The following is a 22798-nucleotide window of genomic DNA, read 5'->3' on the forward strand; positions in this document are numbered from 1 at the left end:
GTACAACCGGACTTTTTTACTTTAAGATAAAATTACTTTTTTTTAGTTCCTTCAAAAATGTATTTTCATACCTCATATCTTTTTTTGAAAATATATATTATTTTATATTAATTAGAATTTATAACCTCTATAACCTTAAATTTTTATTAATAACCAAAAGCAAATAATTAGTACTTTTTTGGTAAGTTGAGGAATATTTTTTATAACCTTGAAAAGCATAGGCTTTTGTAATGTAATATATATTAATAGATCTTAATCTATCCCTTAATGCTCATGTGACAAGAAGCCAGAAATAGATAAATTCAGACCCATCTAATAATTGATATTTAAGTATTTTACTTTGCTGAAATATCTATTAAAATGGTTAATAACTTTTATTATTTAATAGAACTTAGTAAAACTAAGAAATTAGCCTTAGTTAAATAGATTTATTTATTTATTCATTTATTTAATCATGTGATCCTGAGAAGTAGTTGAGTTAATTTTTATTATCTTAATTAATAAAGCATTTCTGCTGTGTACTTTACACCCTCGAGCCTTCAATAGAGATTGTAGCACTTGTAAATACAAAGTGTGGTCTTGAGATCCTGAATTCCCCATGTAAAACTAGATTTTATTTCGTTCCACCTACCCCACAAGTTCTGTACGTCGGCCGATGCTTTCCTGTGGAACGGTCCTCTTGTCTGCAGATTCAGAGTTCCCCCGTACTCAGGTCCCTGTTTGGGAGTCACTTGCCGCGTCCAGTGCAGTCAGTCGAACGGGCCAAGGAGGGACAACTGAGGATTAAGAAAGACAGACAAAGAAGTACTTGAAAGATGGGGCAAGGTGGACAACTGTCTCCTGATGGGAGGGCAGTGGCCCAGTCTAGCAGCCCTGGTTTATTGACAGTCTTGCTTAAGCGGGGAAGGAAAGTGGAGGAAACGACCTTGGGCAGCGAATGTTTTGTGACTCAGCTGCAGGATGTTTGCAACCAATGTATCAGAACTCAGGATGTTCTGGACCCAGTGTATTGAAACTTCCTCTGTATGCTGAGTTGCTGCGCCAGCCTTGCTAAGGACGTAGCCAGAAAGTGTGCCTTGCACTAGCCTCTCCTTTACAGCTCTGGATGGGTTTCTCGGCCCTCAGCATACACATATGTATATATACATATGCATACACACGATATCTATATGTTAAAGGGACTTAATGTAAAATTATAGTGATGTGATATAAATGTAAAGCTGTAGTTTTGTGTTATGTGAGTAGGTTAGGCATTATCTAAACAAAGGTAATTCACCAGATATTTATTGAGCATCTATTTATTCTCAGAATTGAGTAGGTGCTTTGGAGGATACAAAAAAGCATGACAATTCTAAGTTTCAGCTCCCTGTCATTGTAGAGCTATGGCTTCATTTTCAAGATGGAACATATGAAATAAGAAAACATGTCAAAGCAACATGGGTGATACAGGATGCTTTAGAAAATGAGAAGATTGGATGTGGGGCATGGTGATGGTAAATTGGAGCACCCAGGAAAGTAGTTATAAAGGAGGGATATTGGAGCTGAACTAGAAGCTTGGGTGGGGGACAGGAGGAGGCCTGAGCAAAAGGCTTGTGGGAATACCTATTTGAGTTCTAAGGGATAATGAAAAGACCCGCTTGGCTGAAAGATAAAATCTGAGAAGGCGAACGTGATACGCAAGCTGCTCACCTCTGCCTGGTCTTGCCTTCTTGTCCAGCAGCATCTCTGTTCTGCTTTGCTTTCCTGTGTTTCTGCCGTGACTTGCTAGCAGGCTGAACAGCAGGGACTCTGTATTAGTCTTTGTTTCCCCAGCTCCTTGCATGTCATGTGTAGTAGGTGCCAGAAAATGTTTGTGAGTGATCAGAGCCATCATTTGCCTTCTTATCCCTCTTATCTAATTAGTATAAACATTCTGTTCTTTTGTCTTAAGTAAATTAGTATAGTGATTAAGAGCGCAGACCCTGGAACCAGATTGCCTGGGTCAAAGTCTTGTTTTACACAATTTATTTGCTCTGCAATCTTGGGCAAGTTATCTACTTCTCTGTGCCTCATTTTCCACATCTGTAAAATGCAGACAATAATACAACTATAGGGTTGTTTTGAGGCTTAAAAGGTTAAATACATTAAAGTACACACTACAGTATCAGCTAGATAATAAGTGCTATATAAATTACCTTCAAAAAATGGGAGTAAAATCTGTCACCTCTCCATTCTCACTATGTCTGCCTTCCACCCTGTCCTCATTGTCTTGTATCTGGATCATGGCCACAGCCTTCCAGCTGGTCTTCTTGCCTCCAGCCTTGCTTCCCTCCAAAACAACCTCCACACTTCTGTCAAAGGGAGCGACCTTTCTAAAATACAAATTGCTTATGGCTTTACCCTGCTTAATACATTCCCTGGTTCTCTAAGCAGATGAATTTGTTGAATTGTTTGCCTACTTCCCAAGCCTTATCCCCCATCTTTCCCTCACTGATGCTCACGTTGCCAGACGCCACATGTGCATTCAGTTTCTTGAACACATCATTTTAGTTTTTAAATTAAATTACATTTTTTATTTTATTTTTTTACCCAGTTGAAGATATTAAAAACAATTTTTTAAAGAACAATAGGCTGAGAACTCTGTGTGTTGAACACATCATTTTATTTTACAACTTTGTTTCTTGCTCACGTTATTCCTCTGTCTGGCATCCTTAAAAACAGATGTTGTCTTCCTGTACCAAGTATTCTTTTGTTTCTAGTTACTGTACTTATCAAACTGTCACTCTGCTTTATAATTTATTCACTTACATGTCTAGCTCCATTGCTAGACTATGAGCTCTTCCAGGGAGGAATTATGAATTAGGCATGGTAGTTGGCCACTATGTAGAGAAATTTGGCAACTCATATCTAAACTTTATTTCATTGAGACTCCTGCAGAGCAGTGATTAGACTGCTGTTTCTTTTTCTTTCTTTTTTTTTAATTAAACTTTATTGGGGTGACAATGGTTAGTAAAGTTACATAGGTTTCAGGTGTACAATTCTGTAATACATCATCTAATCATCTATATATCACATTGTGTGTTCACCACCCAGTCAGTTCTCTTTCCATCACCGTATATTTGATCCCTTTTACCTTCATCTATCACCTCCCCTCCCCTCTTACCCTCTGGTAACCACTAAACTGACAATAGGCTTTCTTTTTTGGTTTATATTGGAAGTTCAAAATCTTTATCTTTGCCTAAGAGAGTATTAGAACAATTCTTGAAGTTGGGTGGGGGGAGGTAAATAAGGTTGGGGTTGGGAAGAGGAGATTTATCAGCATCTCTGGGAAGAAAGCTGTGATTAGAAAAAGTGCATTCTGAAATTATCATTGCTTTGATACTTTTTTAAAAAAACCATATGCAATTGAATTCAAAATAATAAAATTAAAGGATAGAGTGAGATTTCTTTTTTAATCAAAAAAGGGCAGGGCCGGCTGAGTGCCGCATTGGTTAAGAGCTGGCTTGGGACGCCAGAGGGCTCCGGTTCGGATCCCCCATATGAGGGTCAGTGACACTGCCCTCTACAGCTAAGATGCTGAACAACAGCTCAACCTGGAGCTGGGCTGCCGTGAGTCGCTGGCGACAGCGTAGCGTAGGCTGCAGCCCCTGTGGCAGTGGGTTGCCATGGGCTGCCGTGTGTAGCCAGCAGCCAGCGTGAGCAGCTGTCCAGAAGCCGGCGACTGATCTGCCTTGCCCGGGAAGAGCACAATGATGGTGCCAACTTGGGCCAGTGAAGCGACGTTCTCCACAACTAGACTGAAGAACAAAACAACAGCAACTTATCTGTTCCCCTTCCCCCCAATTCCCCAATAAAAATCTTTAAAACAAAAAAAAAGGGCATAAATATTGAGAAGTACTACTTTTGAGACAAGTTGAACCTGTATCATATAACCTGCTTTTCTGATAACACAGTGAACTGTTAAAAGCAAATATTACCAGATCTTTTGCACTACTGTAATTCTTAAAAAGGATCCTTGGACTTTTTTTTTTTTTTAACTTTTATGACCCTTGTTTTAAATTCTGTTCTGCTTTTAAACTTCTTTTTTTGATAGCACTTTAAAACTGTAAAAACTGTTTATATCCTGAATTGTCATTATGAAGAATACAATGTCTTATAGAAAGGCCTGGTTTGTAATAGTGCTTAAATGTAGAATATTTCTAATACAAAATATTTTTTTTTTTTTGGTAAAAGCTGATTTGAGTTAAATTTATATGTACTCTTTATAACTTTGTCTCAAGCTTGAGATAGAACCTTGGTCTTTGTTCTAAATCAGTTATGCTCTTATATCACTATTTACAGGTGGAAAAGAGATAGAAGTGGAAATAAAATCACTCACCCCGTTTCTGGGAAAAACGTCTTACAGTTGGTTGCAATCAAAAGGAAAGACTGTGGAGAATGGGCAATCCCAGGGGTGAGCATTACAATGAAATCAAATTAATGTTTTAAGTTCTTTTTAGTTGCTTTATTTACTGCAAGATGCTTGTGTGTGGATCTTTTCTCCTCCATTCCTCCCCACTTCAATTAGTAATTCTTTTGTAATTTATCACTTCAAAGAAGTGTCATTGTCAATACCAAGTATAGGATAATACAACAAGACTTTTAGAATCAGAGCCTAAATCTAAAACCTTTGGGAAAGAACACGGACTTTGTGAAGTTAGACTTAGGCTTATTGTCCTGACCTTTCCATTTTGAGCTGAGTGACGTGGAGTTCTGATCCTCATTTTTACAATACAGATAATCATATATGTGTCATAGGATTGCTAGAGATAGCATACAGAGCAGCTGGTATAAAGTAAGTACTCATTATTGTTGGGTTCCAGCTCAGAACTCAATACCTACTCCAAGGCCCGGGTAAAATTTTTAGCATTTTTTTGTTTTCTGATAAGTTTAGACATAATAAAATAGATAACTTTTATTACTTACTGTTCCTTGTAGTTTTTAAAATTTCTGTAATATCTGGAAGAGTGTACTTTTGTTGAGTTCATGTTAGTGGTGTATTTGAAGTGGCTTTGAAAAATGTGTACGTATGTGGCATATTTAATATATTGTGAAATGGAGATAGTTTGTTCAGAAGATGACTGTTTATACACATACTGCTATCTGCAAGAATGAATTTTTTTCTTTGTGGGATAAAAATGGAATGGAAAGGAGTATCAGTTGACTGTGATAAAAGCCCAGGCTAATTATTACCAGCGAAATAGTTAAACTTCACTCATGCTGAATGTATGATGTAATGATTACATCATAGGATTTTATATTTTCATTGTCATTTGAAATTTCTGATCAGTCAGGGGACTGTTGTCACTGATATAATTTTCAGAGTCATTCACCTAATCAGCATATTCTGAGTATCTGCCTTGTTTTGTCAGCTAATAATTTTAGACATTATCAACAGCTACATAAACAAACATCCCTGTCCTCTTGGTGCTCACATTCCAGTGGGTGAGACAGATAATATAAGATGTATTATTGTACGCCAGAAGGTTGTAAGTATTAAAAAAACTAAAGCAAGGAAGGGGACTAGGAAATGCTTGAGAGTTTGCAGTTTTAGATAGGGTAGTTAGAGGTTTCCCTGAGAAGGTAACATTTGAGTCAAGATCTGAAGGAGATAAATGAGTGAATGATGTGGCTATCTGGGGAAAAGCGTCTTGGACAGAAGTAATAGGTGCAAAGGTCCTAAGGTGGGACTATGTGTAGCACGTCCCAAGAGCACCGAGGAGGTCAGTGTGGCTGGAATGGAATGAAAAAGGGGAAAAGTATCAACTTGCTGTATTCTTTCTTACCTCCAAGACTTCCTTCCTTAGCTTCCTTTTGTGCGTTACTAGGAGAGCATACTGATTGGCTCAGTTTGCCATTTCTGAGGTCAAATATATAAGATACCCTGATAGGCTGCTTCTACTAGAAACAAATGGTTTAGAGAAGACTGTATGACAGAAGAATGGGAATCATGATTGTGGGCAGATTGAACAATAAAGGTCTACTGCATCACTCAGTAAATATTCGTTGAATGAATTAAAGCTTATTATTATTTTAACAAAAATGTGACTCTTAGGGGATGGTGGATCCAGGAGAGAAGATTAGTGCTACACTGAAAAGAGAATTTGGTGAGGAAGCTCTCAACTCCTTACAGAAATCCAATGCTGAAAAGAAAAAATTAGAGGAACAGTTGCACAAACTCTTCAGCCAGGAACATCTAGTGGTAAGAAATGGTAGTTCCTAGGATGATTTAGTCTTGTGAATTAGTAAAAGTAACTTAAAATTCACCTGGATATCTGGTAGATCATTCTCTGAGTAAAGTGAAATATTTATATGTTTGTAGTAGATATTCATAAAAACAACTTAAATTGCAGTAGATCTTCACTGTAAGATTTTTATGTAAAGTTATTTTTAATTTTTTAATTAGTTTGAGGTGTACAACACAGTGCAATAGTTATACTTTTTACCCCTCAAAGTGACAACCCCCTCCCCCAGTCCACCGCCCCACTCCCCCCACCCCATATCATACCTATCAATTACAATTCCATTGACTCCACTCCCCACACTATACTCCACATCCTGTGACTATATATTGGGTTGTCGGAAAAGTCATGATGTATTTTCCTATGTTTTTCATTACAAAAATGCATCATGACTTTTCCGACGACCCAATATATATTCAATTATACTTGACATACAATATTATACAACATCAGCTTCAGGTGTACAGTGCAATGATCAAGCCTCTACCCCATCTATGAAGTGGTCTCCCTAACAAGGCATGTCACCATCTGACACCCTACAGATACGTAAAGTTTTATAGCCCAACTTTAGGTTGATTATTACATCATTTATTATAATACATTGTTTCCTCTTAGTTTTTCTTTAGGGTAGGTGTGAACTAATGTGACACTGAGCTCACCCATCCTTTTTACAATTTTGCATGAAATCAGCTCTTTTGAAAGGACATTTACGTTGAAATTATGTTATTCAGAGTGTTTCCTGTTGATAACCATGTCTGTTTTGTTCAAATACACTTTGTAAAGATTTTAAAGATCACCTTAGAAGGTATATGTGCACTAATAAATAAGGAAAAGGACAGATTTTCTTTTATTTTTGTTGGCTTTTGTTTGGATTGCTTCGTTTTCTTTCTAGAATTCAGATTTCTTAATTATGTATGTTGTCCAGTTTTTTGGGTCATGTTTGTGTTAGATGGCTAGATCCAGATCTTTTCATGTATTGATAGCTTAAATATTAGTCTTTACTATATTTATAGATATCCTTTGTTTAACTAGAAGAATCTTTGCATGTCTGAAATGATAATCACATAAATTAATAAAACAGAAGAATACCTAAATTATACAGACTTTTAAAAAATCATATGGCCAGATATGACTGTTACCAGATTATGAAATTAGAGTCTGCTTCCTTTTAAAAACAGATATATAAGGGATATGTTGATGATCCTCGAAACACTGATAATGCTTGGATGGAGACAGAAGCTGTGAACTACCATGATGAAACAGGTAATTTTACTTATGTTTAATTAGTAAACTGACTAGTTAGGGGATCAATTTAAGTCAAACAGTCTACCAAGGCACAGTTAGATCTGGACTGTTTTAGCTTTTTAAGCCAATCAGTTACCGATTATAGAATTATATTATATGAAACCAAAATTATTGTTATTAAAAGAATACATGGAAGAAAGCCTTAAAAGTATTACCAGGGCCAGCCGAGTGGCGCGATGGTTAAGAACTGGTTTGGGACGCCGGAGGGCCCCGGTTGGGATCCCACATATGAGGGCCAGTGACACTGCCCTCCACAGCTAAGATGCTGAACAACAGCTCAACCTGGAGCTGGGCTGCCGTGAGTTGCTGGCGATGGCTTAGGCTGCAGCCCCTGTGGCAGTGGGTTGCTATGGGCTACCGTGTATACCCAGCAGCCAGCATGAGCGGCCAGCAGCCGCAGTGAGCGGCCGTCTAGAAGCCGGCGACCGATCTGCCTTGCCTGGGAAGAGCGCAATGATGGTGCCAACTTGGGCCAGTGAAGCAACATCCTCCACAACTAGACTGAAGAACAAAACGACAGCAACTTGTCTGTCCCCCTTCCCCCAATTCCCCAGCACTGTTCCCCTCATCCAATTCCCCAATAAAAAAAATCTTAAAAAAAAAAAAAAGTATTACCAGTAACTAATTTATTTTAATCTCTTGGTAGCATATAAAATTAAGATTGAATTTATGGACTAAAATGATGTGCTTTAACTTTGTCACAGATTGTATACTATGAAGTCCATTTGTGTAAGACAAAAACAAAAGCAACTGGAAATCTGCGTAGGAAGTGTGGCCAGAAAGAAATTGGATTTAAATCTGTCTTACTGTTTGAAATAATTTTACAGCAAGCGTGTATTATCAAAACACAAGACAACACCAAAAAAATTCCAGATATTGAAAAATTTTAAAGGATCGCTTTTTGTGGTCTATGGATTTAAAAATTCTTTCTTTGGGAAATAAAATTTTATAAAAAGAAAGGGGGAAATCTGCTATCTTAAAAATTTATTAGGATCTTTAATTTATACATTGAATGGCTTCTCCTAAAACATATTTTATTAGTAAATTAGATGACATTTTGTATATTTTGTTTTCATCAGTAGCATAATGAAGTGAGAGCACCATATCAGAGACCTGAATGTCCTACTTCTGGCTCTTTTCTGAGTTGTGTGCCCTTGTGCAAATCACTTGTTCTCTTGGACTCCATTTTTTCACTTATAAGGTTGGCTGGAATTAAAAGATCTGTCACTTTCACTTTCTGTGCTTTGCTTGTTGAACTTGGGGAGACTGCTAGCACCACTTCCATTACTGCCCTAACTGAAGTATTGTTGCGGGAACCCAGACAAAGAGACAGGACACCAAGGCGTGGGAAGCAACTTTTACTAATGCCGGCACTGGCTCAGCGGATTCACATCCAGAGGCTGAGCCCCCACTCAGGTGGGATTTGGGGTTATATACCCTGAGGTTTCCAGGTTCCTTATTAGGACATGTGGCCATTGTGCCAGTTCCTGACTGGCTCTCAGGTGAGGTAGGAATTTGAAAAGGTTAAACGCGGAAGTCTTGCTGACCATACAGTTCAGGAATGTCTTTGTCCGAAGCCTGCACAAAATCCTTGGTGACCACATGGTCTGGGAAGGTCTTTGTCTAGGGCCCATTGCCACAGTATTAGAAGGGCTCATTCTGGTATTGAGAACTTAGAAGAAATATTTCAGACGGAAAAAGACTCCTATGCACATGTAACTTAGAAGCAGGTCTACACTACTTAACTACTGATACATTTGTTAACTATTTATTTTTGGAGTTAAAAACGGTGATACTCTAGAGAGGCTGATTATATAGTTTATGAGCTGTTCAAGTAACTGTTTTCATCCTCCTATTCTCTCTTTAAACCTAAAATATTTCTGATCTGATAATTCCCAAATCTGCTGTATCTGTCTGATTCTGATGCTTGCTCTGTCTCTCAGACTGTGCTTTTTGCCGTTGAGTATGCCTCGTAGTGTTTTGTGAAAGCTGGACATGCTGTATCTAGTAAAAGGAACTGAGACAGATGGGCCTTTAGTGTTGTTTTATGTTTGAGGCAGGCTGTGTTTATTTATTATAATATTTGCTGTAGTTCTAAGTGTCAGAAGCTAAAATTTCCTCCGTGGTACTCACTTGTTTCCTGTGTTGTGTTTGCATTTCCCTAGGGACTTATTAAGTAGGATCTGAGCCAGTGCAGTTCTTTTAGTTGCATTCCCCTGTTGTTATACTGGAGCCCTGCTGATGTGGTGATAAGGGGTGGGGGAGGGGACTCACAGGCAAACCCTATGGTCTCAGCCTTTTAGTGAGCCTGTACCCCTGGGCTGTGACTTTCACAACCACTTCTCAGAATTCCCCTTTCACCCTCACTACTTAGGACAGACAGGAAGTCTAGAGTTCGTTTGTCCTTCCCTTAAGTTAGTTAGGCCTTAATAAAATAGTTCTCCTTGAGGGCAGAATGCTTTGGGGTTATTTCAAAATGATTACTTTCTCCCTCTCCCCACTGGAAGGAAGTGGGGATTTTTCTTCAATTTTACCCTGAGAACCTGGTGGCATTTTTGGAGGTAAAACTCAAGAAAATGTGATGCCCCACCCCCACCCTCAACAGCCACCAAGACTGGGCCTCTAGGAGATTTTCCCTCAAATTAGTCTGAGATCAGTTGCCAGAAATTAGTCAGTAACCTTTTCAATGTGCCTACCACTTGCTGGCTCCAGTGGTGGGCTTCTGTTTCTAGTAAGTTGTGATTCTCTGTATTTGCCTGTGTCTTCAGTTTTTAAGATGGCAGTGTGCCCTTTGACCTCAGCTCTCTGATAGATCCAAGGAGAGTTCTTGATTTTCAGTTTCTTCAACTTTTTTCTTGTGAGAATAGTAGTGATGACTCCCAAGTTCTTTGCATGTCAGACTGGATTCTTTTAAACATTTCAGAATTTTGTTTTGTGTCATTTATGGGGTGACCAAAATGGAAGGTGCGGTAAAAGAACTTTTCAGACATTATTAGTTTTGATAAAGAGCATGCTGTTAGAGGATGTTATTATTTAGATAATCAGTTATTTTAATTTAACTTTTAGATTCAGATTTATTTTTTAATTCTGGTCTCCATTGATGGTTAGATGTTGTAGTTGCAATGAGGATACACAAAGAGCTGTCATTTTAGCATTGAAATTTACAAACTTTTGTGCTAAAATATAATTGATTAGTTCTTTTTTTAAGATTTTTATTGGGGAATTGGGGGAGGGGAACGGCGTTGGGGAATCGGGAACAGACAAGTTGCTGTCCTTTTGTTCTTCAGTCTAGTTGTGGAGGATGTCACTTCACTGGCCTATGTTGGTATTGTGATCATTGGGTTGCCGGCCGCTCATGCTGGCTGCGAGACACTCACAGTAGTTCAGGGCAGCCCACTGCCACCCCACTGTAGCCTACGCCGTTGCTGGTGACTCACAGCAGCCCAGCTCCAGTTGAGCTGTTGTTCACCATCTCAGCTGTAGAGAGCAGCATCACTGGCCCTCATGTGGGATCCGAACCAGGGCCCTACTGCTCAGAGCTGGTGCCCCAAGCCAACTCTTAACCAGTGCGCCACTTGGCCAGGCCTTGATTAGTTCTTTTTTTAAAAGAAATAGCTTTATTTATTATTACAAAGTTACTATTATAAAGATAAAGGTAGTCATGTTTATAATAAGTTATTTTAAAAATAGATAATGTAAAGAGGAAAGAAGTTAAAAACACCAGTTATTTCATTTCCCAAAGATAAACAATGTTGACATTTTGATTTTTCTTGTGGACTTTGTATAGCTGTTTTTAAAATAAAAATGGGTGCATAATGTACATTCTATTTTGTTACTTGAATTTTCATTTAAAATATATATATATATATGGACATCTCTCCATGTCAGTATATATAGCTCTGCTTCATTTTTAATGACTGTGTAGGCATCCATTGTGTAGCTGTCGTATCATGTGCCCTATAGATGGAAAGTTTGGTTATGTCTTATGTTTTTTGTTTTTTTTTTCTTTTCTTTTTTTGGTTATAAATAATGTTGCCTTGAATACTTCAACAGCCTTGTTTTTTATGTCCTTAGGATACATTCTTCAAAATAGATTGTTGGTGTGTTCATTGCATCCTCAGTGTCTGGTGCAAAGTCTGGTATATAAGAGGCACTCTGATATTTGTTAAATGAATGCTCATTAGAGAGCATTTGCTTTTTAAAAGCACTTGATAAATATCGCCAAGTTGTCCTACAGAAACATGCCATTTACATTCCCAATCGTTATTGTGGGCACTTACTTTTAACTTTTTTACATTTATAATATTAATAAGTGTGTATATTTATTAATGTAATTATAAGTAATTATTTTCTTTCATGGTCTCTGATTTGGTATCATGCTTAGAAAAGTCCACTTACCCTAAGACTATAAAACGAGTCACCAGTAATTGTTTTGTTTCTTTTGTTTTTAGCCTTTAAATCTCTAATCCCTCGGATATAAGGTTTCATGCTTATTTAATATGAACTCTTTTTTTTTTGTAGGATAATATTCCTACTTTTTAAAAAGAAAAGGTGCCTCTTCTTAAAATTTAGAAACTTGGTTAAAATTTGGAATATTCTAGTTCTTAATTCACTTGGCACCTAATACAATGATGATTTTATTTATTTTTAGTAAGAATACTTGAAGATACAGAGTTATGCTAAAAAAGAAATGAATAAATGAATCACTTTTCCTTGGTGATGAAAATTTTTTCCTTGGTAATCAGGTGAGATAATGGATAACCTTACCCTAGAAGCTGGAGATGATGCTGGAAAAGCGAAGTGGGTAGACATCACTGATAAACTCAAGCTTTATGCCAGTCATTCTCAGTTCATCAAACTTGTGGCAGAGAAACGAGATGCGCATTGGAGTGAGGACTCTGAAACTGACTGCTGTGGGTTATAGCTCACAATCTCCATGTAAGCCAAAGGCCAGCAAGTGAGCGTGTATTGAAAAAGAAGGCAATATCACAGAACTCATACTAGAAAGGGCACAGGGGGTGACTTGGAAATTGTTTTTTGCACTTTCAAAATGATTTTCACTTAGAAATTTTTACATCAGAATAAAATTACTAAATGTGGTGAAGTGCAACACAGAATTTTCTGCTTTCCATCTAAGAGAATATAAAGTCATGTTTTGTATGTATTCTATGTAAGCATGCCTTAAAACAAATTTAAACAACTTTGATGTTCTTTGAAGAATCGTAGTCTTGAGTAAAGGTAAATTTCTGATCAGCTGTAACTTCTGCTTTCCATCTGGCTCTTGTTTATCAGTTGTTTTTCGTTGTTCTCCTTGATCTTCTGTGGTCTGAAGGCCGTTTCTGCCAATCAAGCTCCTTTAGGAGGAGCACCACAATTGTCTAATCTGATTTATTTTTTAATTATTTGTTTCACATTTTGCTTTATATGATCTTGTTGAAGCTGATTTAAAAAATGGAAACCTTATGTATTTTTGCCTTTGGAGTCTTCAGTTTTATGAGGAAATTTTAGCACTCTTTTAGTCAATAAAGATTAAGATCAATGAATAAAAGTTTATGTTTCTCATTTTCAAAAATTCTGAATTAAAAAATGTGTACAGGAAATTAGTAATTTAAATTGATATATTTATTTTACTGTGTTGTAACTGTGTATGTCATCAATGAATTAAAATAGTTGGTTAGAAAGGAATTGAAATCAGAGACAGAGGAAGGTCTTTGGGACTTAGAGTTTTTGGTTAGGAAGGAAATGGTAAGGATTCAGGTAGGTTTTTGAGACTCACTGTTAACATATTATAATTTCCAGAGGAAAGGAAAGAGTTGGCGTTCTAGGTGCTCTTGGAAGCCTGGAAGAGGGAGGCAGATAACACTGCCTTGTCTCAGTGGACATGTGTGTCACATTCTGGCTAAGATACCCATTGGGAAAGTCCCATGACATTAACTCCTGTCAACCTGAAGTAGGGACTGTCATAATTCCATCTTTGTTTCACTTAGGCTACAGATGGGGCATTTGAAGAAAGGTGGCTCTGGGGTAGAGACATGTCTGCTGTCTTTTCTTTAGACATTTGAAAAAGATGTTAGACTTACACTGTAGCTAGAGGACAGAATGAACACTAAGGTAAATCAAAAGGGTCCCCCCTGCCTCGTCCCCCCAATTTAGTGTCAGAGCTACTTTGGTGGTAAACCTGAACTGAACTGACAGGAAGCTTTTCCCCCTTAATGTGACTCAGTTTTGCTGAGAAACATTAGAATATTTGATTTCAGGATGCTGCCTCAAACCCCTCTGGAAGAGTCACAAAGTTTATGTACGATACTAATTTTCTAAAATCCATAAAACCCTGGGCTCTGGGTATGTAACAGGGGACTTGTGTTTGACAAGGATGACATGCTCATTAAACGAGGGGTAGGGTGGCCTTCTCCCAGCATGAGAGTCTGATAGCACTTTTACTGTTGGACTGGAAGAAGTTGCTGCTTTCTGGCACTGAGTAGATTTCTCTAAGATTGAATGGCTTACAGAAGCTCTTGAGAAAGTTTGAGCAATGCCTGAAGAATGACATTTGCTTATATTTAATGGTTTTGATACATTTAAACTGACATTAGTAAAGATATTAGGTTATTTTAAAATTTTATTTAAAGAATGACGAAAGCACATGGTCTATAGATAAATTCTTTGTGATACTTTGGAGTTTTCACTGGAACATTTACACAGTATGCAAAATGATAAAACTGCTTCTATTAATTATAGACAGGATAGAAGTAGAGAATCTTCTGATAACTGAAGTAATCAGCACCATCTATAACAGAGAAAAACCAGATTAAAATTTTAGTTTAAGACATTTCTAGAGGAATGTCCACTCCTATATCAGTAGCTGATATTGCCCTGTGTACTTGCTTTTCTTATATATTGGATATGAGTACTATTTTTGCTTTCTAGGGACATTTAATAAAATAAATAGTAATAATAGATACCATTTGTTGAACCTAATTTTATCGCTTAATCTTTAAAACAATACTGTGAAGTTAGGTAGTATTATTCCCATTTCACAGATGAAAATGATATACAGGAAGGGTCTCCCAAGGTTTATTTAGTGCAGGACAGAGCTGGGACTTGAATCCTGGTTGACCTGGCTCCAAAACCCATTCTCTATCTATTGTGTTCCCTACTAAGGTTATGAAGCTCTTATGATTTATTACTTTAAGTGGGCAGTTTTACTTAATAGTATGTTATCCATAGTAATACAGGTATGGTTTGTGACTTGAAAGTAAAGGCCACATCTGGTTTGGCGAGCATTGTTGAAATTATTAGCATAATTTATCCCAAAGACCATAACTATCTTAAAAGCTAACTATTTTGTAGCTAAAGAGGGCGCTTGAAAATTCTCATCACTTTCAAAGGCTAAATACTACTCCACTTAGAAAGTGGTTGGTATTTTCTAAAATATTTGTGTAGTTTTAATAAACTGATTTTAAAATACATCCTTTGAAGAAAGCATTTGTATTAATTTGGTCTTGTTTATACCTACTTTCATCATATTATTAATTTGCTAAACTGTACACAATCTGAGGCTACTCAACTCTTAAGATAAAATTTTTTTTAAATGTATAATAGTGCTTGAAAGATATTTGGAGATTTTACTAACCTTATATAACTTCTGACATAGTAGTGAGAGAATTATTTCTGCCGAAATAAACGATACAGATTACAGTTATTATATGAAGATATTTTTGCCATAATTTTTTCTTCGCCTCCACCCATATCTCCCATATTAAGGGTATTTTATTGCTAATGGGTAAGTATTGGAATAATCATGAATGTTAAGAGGCAGAGAATAATGTGGTTCTGTCATACTTAAATGCTGATAAATTGAATCCTCAACTGTCTTTTCTGCAGCATAGAGCTTAATTCCTCCCACTTGGCCCATGATGGCCTGATAAGAACATTTGAAGTGGTAAGAAACACTAAGTAAGCACTTTAGGACAATGAAACTTGTCAGAAGGAAAACTTGGGTGAAATCCAGTCCCTGTCTCAAAATTGGAGTTAAGAGTATTTTGATTCATCGGCTTCTCTTAAGGTAGATTGAAATAAATACATACTGTATATAATTTTAATTGACATTCATTTGGATATTTAAAAAGAATATACCTTTTTGGTTTCTATTTTTCTCCTTTTTATTTTTTTAATTATTATTATTTTTTTAGCTGAGCCATCCTGCCACCTGTTGACAGCTCAGCAGCAGCTCAGCTCGGGCCCGGACTCAAACTGCTGTTGCTCAGAGCTCACACTCTTGAGCGAGCTCTTAACCAACTGAGCCACTCGGCCGGCCCCTGGTTTCTATTTTTAATATATATTTTAAATGAAGGCAAACTTGAGAATCAAAGTGGAAGTCTCAAGGTTTGTAGCCTTTCCATCAAGCAAGCTGATATTTTTGTGTTCAGGAGACTTGTCTTGCGATTAGGCCATTTCTAGATTTGGTAGTTTCCCTGGAGGTTTTGCTCACTGTTGAGTATGAATTATCCACAAGACAACGATAAGCTTGAGGTAAAATACACAGTTTGAAATTTCATAACGTAATATTGCATCTATTTCTGTAAACTGCAATTTTGTCAAATACCATGGGCATTATGAAAAGAATACCTTTTTAGATCTGCTGAAATTCTGATCTAAAGATCTTGGAGGAAATTGAGTTTGATTCATGAGCTCTAATTTGGGTAGATCTGTTGGGTTTGATTCTGCCATATATTTTTATGGCTCTAAAGAGTTTTATTCTTACCTTTTCTGAGATTCAGTTGTCACTTACTTTTATCAGTATAATCATAGAAATGAAGCCTTACCCCAAACAAGTTCTAAAAATAAAAAATTAATAAGATATTATCTTCAGTTCATTAAATAGATTTGTACTTTATAATAGGTTAAAAATTATATGGACTTACCCCGAGTTGGTTCAAAATAGAAGTGATTAACTGTGAAAGAAGGAAAATCAGTGATCAGTGTTATCAATTGATTTATTTTTAACTAAGTACATATATAAGTTAAAATTCTATATGAAAATCTGCTTTTTTTTGAAAAATTAATTCTTTTACTGCTTAGTTCTTTATTTGCATGTTGTAAGATTTTAAAGTGAATATGCAATGTTTATATTGGAATTCTCTTAATTCTGTCAACTGTAATAAAAAGAATGGAGAAGTTGGTAAAAGAGTCACCTGTAATACCAGAGACAGCTTAACATCTGGGTTAACATAAGGCTATTTAGTGACTTGCTTGCTTCACTTAATACTATGGATGCTAATAAATGCTAATAAACAGAAGGAAACAAACCAAATAAAAATTCTCTTAATTCACAAATATTTTCCTGTAACTACCTTATAACTGTATTCACTATATTTGAAAGATAGAAAATTGATGTGAATGGTTAAGAAACTCACCGTATACATTCCCTTCCATACAAGTGCTATGTTTCTTAAATTCCCGGTGTGATTGACACTTGAACCAACATTTTAGGATAACTATGAATACTTTGCTTACATAACCGGTTTCACTGGAAAAGTAGCTTCCACGTGGTCCTTCTGTTGTTATGAGAGTGGCAACTTGTTCAAGAAATTGACCTTTCTACCAAGAAGGCAAATCTTTGTAGAGCTGTCCAGTAAACACTGGCTTAGTCAAGAACAGGGACCTGAGGTGTTTCTTCTCTTAGGATGGCCTTTTCTGCTCCCTGACTTAACTAGGATCGCTGGGAGAAAAACATTCTTATCATCATTTGGCAGTTCTATACATTATTCTGTCAGGATTCTTTTCCAGATGGGTTTTGGCCAACAGTGCTTTAAAAAAGTTCAGAAAAAAAAAGTATAAATAGGTATTAAATGTTCCTATCGGGTAATTTGAATGAGTCATGTGTCTGAGGAGTCAATATTTTCAAAGGAAGAGACCTTGGAGCTAAATTCATACATTTACCCAAGGTCACACAGATAATTTAACTGTAAAGATGAGATTAGAATCTAGGCTTTTCAACTATAGGCCACTGCTCTTTTAGCCATGTTTTGATGTGTAAAGGTGAACTTGCTAATTTTGTAATCAATAATTATAGTTTCCTAAGACATTTTTAGTTAGAAATACGCTAGAATTTGTATGATTTTCCATAGGAGTTGGGCTATAACATTGCTTAAACAGAGTGGATTGTGGGAGGAGCACTTCACTATTTGAACTCAAAAGATTTAGGTTCTTGTTTAGTTAGGTTCAGAGGCCACCTGTTTGACCTTCAAGTTTCTGGAACACTTAAATATTCTTCAAGATGGTTGACTTTAAATAGTCTGTATTGAAGAATCCAGAAAATTTTATCTCAGGCACACAAATGATTTAGGCCTAATTTTCTGATATTTTAACAAATTATTGCATGTCTCTGATTCTAAGATATCATCAGTTGTAAAATTTACTATTTTTTAGTTAAGATAGCATTTTAAAGAAAAAGGAGATCCCAGATGAAATGTATATGTCTGTGTGAGATGTGTTTCGATTTTAGAAAATGTTTTAAGTGTGAGAAGTAGTTTTTAGACCAGGAAATAGAATTTTTTAATGTTATCTTTTATAACTCCAAGCATTTCTCCTGTGTTTTCATAAACTAAGATTCTGAATAACTTATTATATAAATAAAGGGCCTCATTAAAAATTTGAATGATTTGCAGTTCAGTAAAAAATTATCTGTTGGGATTTAGATTTGATAATCTTTAATATATGTTTATGCTAATGCTTTGTTAGTGAAGACATACTCAAGCCTATTTTATCTCCTGAAGCAGTTTATCTGTAACTCTAAGTTTTTTGACTCTTCACTTTTACCCTCATCAATGATAAAAGAGGTTGTTTTATTGATTTATAGCTTGGATGAATTGAATAAATGACTGAATGTAGAAATGTTTGCAGGCATTGAGGTTGTTTTTTAGCTTTGAATTTAACAATTGAGCTTTATTTTCTTTCCAAATGAATTAGAATAATAAAGACAGTAATTTTCATGATGAACTGCCTCATCTTACGAGTATGTAGGGTGTTGAATATAATATTTTTATAAACTTTATAGATTAACAGGTTAGAATATATTTACCGCTATAAGATCATTAGGTGTCAGGGCCTAAAATAAAGGAAACAATCAAATAATCAAGAAGTTGTAATTCAGCATTTTATCTTTCTATTACACATTTATATTAGCTTGATTAATGAAATCTTGCTGTTTAGAATTCTTAACATTTTAAAAATTGTCATTAAGATTCATACAGTATTTTAAGTAACTCACCATAGTTCCCCCCCCCTTTTTTTTGTGGGCTCCAAACGTAGCAGGGACTTCTTGGAAAGATCGTTAAACTTATGGTTACTAGGTTGAAAAAAGGCTATATTTTGGAACCACTTATTTATGAAAGAAAACTTTAATAATGACATTTCCTATAATTGTAGAGAAAAATTTGAATTAATATGCTAAAATATACACAACTTATTTTTTGGTTTGTGACTGAGTCAATCTTGTCATATGTAATTATCCCTCATTCAATAAAATCCTGTCAAAAGTAAAATTTAAATAATCCTTTTATATCATGACCTTAACCTTAAATCTAGTTTAAAGGCTTCTAGGACAGATTTCATTTCAATAAGAATGCATCCCTCACCCCATTAATGGCAGATATAAGCATTACATTTAAGAGGTGTAATGGACTTCATAAAGAAATCATTTTCACTATTTTATATTCTATAAGAAAGTAAGGCTCAAAGGAATTTAAGATTACTCCAAAGTACTAAATGGCAGCACTTGCATCCCCAGTTTATTTGACTTCAGATGTTTTTTCTTTTGGTCTCCTGGGTTCCCTCCACAAGATGAAGGAAGGAAAGTTTCAGGCCTTAGGTAGTTCAGTTTTCAAGGGCATATGAGATTTGTACATTAAATGACTCAAATCAGACAAAATATCAGTAATGAATGGTCCCTCAAAAAGAATGATAACCATTAATTCTTGGCATCAAATACTCTGATTAAATCTAAAGAATTTTCAAGGTTTTGTTTTGTACTCATTTAAATACTTTCCTAAAGGAAACTATAGTTACCTGATTTGGATCATATGGAAAAGGAAAGGGCAGAGGAATTGGAATCTACAAAAGAAGAAAAAAGTGAATTGTGAATAAAACAAAATGAGCATTCTGTTTGGCTTTTTTCTCATTTATCTATTTATCCATCCATCCATCCATCCATCCATCCATCCATCCATCCATCCATCCATCCTCCCATCCACCCATCCATCTACCCACGTATCCAGTACTTGAGCAATTATGTGCTCTCAGGGAGCCCACCTTCTAGTTGGTGGAGATTAGAGTCTGGTGGATTTTAAATACATTTTCTTCCTTTGAAGAGGTATGCTTATTTTGCTTAGTCAAACCTAAAGCCCAGGAATCTGTCTTATATGCTGATAATTCTTGCAAATCCATGTTTCTCTAGTTTATTCTTTGCCTGATTTTTAATACTATTCTGCCATCTGGTGGAAATAAGGTTTCCATTTCAGATACTAGTGATTATTTTTTTTTGCCACATAGATTTTATACATAAGATGCTATACATAATTGTATACATAAGATGTTAACAGAGATTCCTAAATTCTAATTAAAAACCACGATCCCAGGATCTTGCATTACTTTAAAGCAAATCATAACTGCATTTCAGCCAAAAAGAGGGGAAACAATGCACCTAGACCTGACTAGAACCAGAATAATTAGCAGTTAATTATAAATGTAAGTACCTAGAATTTTAGTAGCTAAGATTCAGTTAGGACATGCGAAAATATTGAAAGGAGAGAATGTTCCATTGAGGACTGTAACTTTAGTGACCAATTTTCTAAAGCCTCCTTAAAGTTGAGAAATAAACGGTTTGAAATTACATACAAGCAAAGGGAAAGTGTGTTTATTACATTTAGATATAAAAACAAAATTATGCAAAATAGTGTTTAATTTAAAAAAAATACTTAGGTGAAGTTTTCAAAACATCATTGCCTAAATACTGACCAAATTTAACATGTTTCTAACCTGTGTTGCAGCCTCATTATACTGGACATCACCCCCTGCTCCCCCCCCCCACACACACACACTGTCATGTCCTTAAGGTCTGTCCTATGCATTTACTGTTTCCTCTGCCTGCCTGAGTGCCCCACCTACTTCTCATTGTTCATGGCCTGGCTCAGATACCATCTCTTGTGAATGAAGTCTTTGACCCACAGCTTAAATTGGCTTTGTGTTTGCATCTAGAAGCACTTTTCAGATGGCACTGTTTTTTCATGTATGAATCTCTCTTCCTCATCAGACTATGAACTTACTCTTGTTGTATTTCCAGCCCTCACTATAGACCCCATTACATAATAGACACTCAGTAAATATTAACCGAATGAATGCTATCTGTCCGTACCAACAAAAGTATTACATATGGAATCAAGGCAGTTCTATTATGTATTTGGCATTGTTCTGTCCTTTATTAAAAAATGTTATAAGAATCCAGATATTAGAAGATTGGAGAGGGTCCAAGAAGAAGAGTAAACTAATTATATTGTTTGACCTGTGAGAAAAAGTAAGAGCTGGAAAAAAACTCTTTAGAGAAAAGAAAGCAGCAAGGTGATTGAGAAAAAGAATGGATATTATAGAAAGAAGTTAGTATTATCTTCATGAAGAGTAGGCTCATCATAGTCAAAGCAATTCAGTATAAACACCTTTTCAATGGCAAGTAGAGAAAGACATTGGAAGAAGCCGCTAAAGATTTGGGGGAAAATGTGCTCGCCCTTTGTCACACTCCACCACAAGCTATGCTGAGAGGGGATTGTGAATAGCTAATAGGCGACTTCATATTTCTGTATCAAAATTTAGAAAATATAACCATCGCCCAATTAATAAATACTTTTCACAGTTTGAGTTCCCCCAAACCCGTGCTTACCGGGGGCAGTTGTGGAGGCGGGGGAAATGGGAACAGAGGAAAAAACGGTGGTCCTGGTGGTGGGTAAAAGCTAAACCTCTGTAGAAAGAAATACGATGTCAGTAATGGCAGACAACTGCACTTTTAAAATAATGGTGAACATGCCATTTGAAAATACAACTGGACGTTTACCTGAGCACTGGAGCTTCCTCCAGGTGGTTCAAACTTGTAAAACAATAACAGCAACAAGGTAAGGCGACCTACGGCAACGCAACGCATCCCTCATAACAAAGAGATTTTATTCTGAATGAAAACAAGTAGCGAGCCACTCTTGAGCATTATACCCATCAGTGACGTAGCTTCACCTCTGAGATAAAAAGCAACTGAGTATCTAATAGGGAAAAGGTGAATTCATTTTGCCCAGTGATTAAAACATACTTTTTGCCTTTAAACTTATTTCCAAACAATGTTTTTATTTACATTTCTTAAGATTAACTATGTATGGCATACTTCTTTCTCTTTGAATCAACAGTTTTCTCAATTTAGTTCTTAGCGTTTAGAAGTTCAAAGCGAAGGGAGTGTGGAAGTGTACATTTAAAGTTTGTTTCCCCACACACATTTTAAAAGCTCCCTCACTTCTTCGAAAGCTCCTTTGTTACACACACAGACACAGACATGTTCAGAGGAGAGGGTTTCTTGCCTACTTTGTCCTACATATTCAGACTATATATAGTAAAAGACTCATAGATCTCATTTGTACAGATGTGGAAAGCATGGCTACAGTCAACATGAGACAGTGTGGGGGAAGGATACTGTCAATAAAACTCAATTCAAATGGTGTAAGACCTAGGTCACCACAAAATACTTGTTCTCTATTGCTAAGTTTCTTTGAGAGTTTCCTACGTTCCAGTGAGGACCCTTCAGTGCTTTAGATGCATTTTTATCACCCTCCCCAATACTCTTGAGGTAGTTTTGATAGCTCATTTTACAGACAGGAAAGCCATGGGTTTCTTCCTTGTTCCAGGTCATGCATTGAGCACATAGCACGTGAAGCTGGGATTTGTACTGGGAAGACCCTTGGGCTGAGGAAGAGGGGTACACTCCTGGGCCTACACTTTTCCTGGACCCCACTTTCCTCTTTTGTGAAAAGGAAAGCCATAGGAAATGCTTCCTAGCCCAGAAATACTGTCTCTAGAACGGAGGGGAGTACTCACAGGGATGGGCAGAGCAGTGGCCATGCTCAAAAGGCCAGCCAGGAAAAGAAACTTCATTCTGAAGGAAGAGTCTGGAATAGAAGGGTTAGGAAATCATTTTCAAAAAG

At 36.4% G+C, this 22798-nt stretch overlaps 2 protein-coding genes across 2 annotated transcripts in view; one reads left to right on the top strand and one right to left on the bottom strand.

Annotated features, from left to right (window-relative positions):
• Positions 1-12821, top strand: part of NUDT9 (nudix hydrolase 9) — a 32309-nt gene extending 19488 nt beyond the window's left edge. Inside the window, exons 5-8 of the mRNA XM_019668084.1 lie at positions 4321-4432; positions 6074-6220; positions 7439-7523; positions 12311-12821. Coding sequence (XP_019523629.1) covers positions 4321-4432; positions 6074-6220; positions 7439-7523; positions 12311-12489 — 523 coding nt within the window. The 3' untranslated portion in view covers positions 12490-12821. The remainder of the gene's footprint in view (positions 1-4320; positions 4433-6073; positions 6221-7438; positions 7524-12310) is intronic.
• SCPPPQ1 (secretory calcium-binding phosphoprotein proline-glutamine rich 1) lies at positions 12609-21756 on the bottom strand. Its single transcript, XM_019668073.1, has 7 exons — positions 21670-21756; positions 21499-21576; positions 19635-19679; positions 18649-18675; positions 16490-16519; positions 16391-16402; positions 12609-15236 (listed from the first exon to the last, which is right to left on the bottom strand). Exons 1-7 carry the CDS (start codon positions 21754-21756, stop codon positions 15231-15233), a joined length of 285 nt encoding a protein of 94 aa, XP_019523618.1. The 3' UTR covers positions 12609-15230.
• Between the last annotated feature and the right edge of the window lie 1042 nt (positions 21757-22798).

The sequence above is a fragment of the Hipposideros armiger genome, unplaced genomic scaffold, assembly GCF_001890085.2.
Source record: "Hipposideros armiger isolate ML-2016 unplaced genomic scaffold, ASM189008v1 scaffold_515, whole genome shotgun sequence".
Lineage (NCBI taxonomy): Eukaryota > Metazoa > Chordata > Mammalia > Chiroptera > Hipposideridae > Hipposideros > Hipposideros armiger.

Excerpts from the sequence above, each read along its gene's own strand:
- SCPPPQ1 (XM_019668073.1), bottom strand. The coding sequence starts at position 21,756 with ATGCGTTGCGTTGCCGTAGGTCGCCTTACCTTGTTGCTGTTATTGTTT. Across the intron at positions 21,577-21,669 it reads GAGGAAGCTCCAGTGCTCAG|AGGTTTAGCTTTTACCCACC; the intron begins GTAAACGTCCAG and ends TTCTTTCTACAG. Across the intron at positions 16,520-18,648 it reads CACCTAATGATCTTATAGCG|TTAATCACTTCTATTTTGAA; the intron begins GTAAATATATTC and ends CTTCTTTCACAG.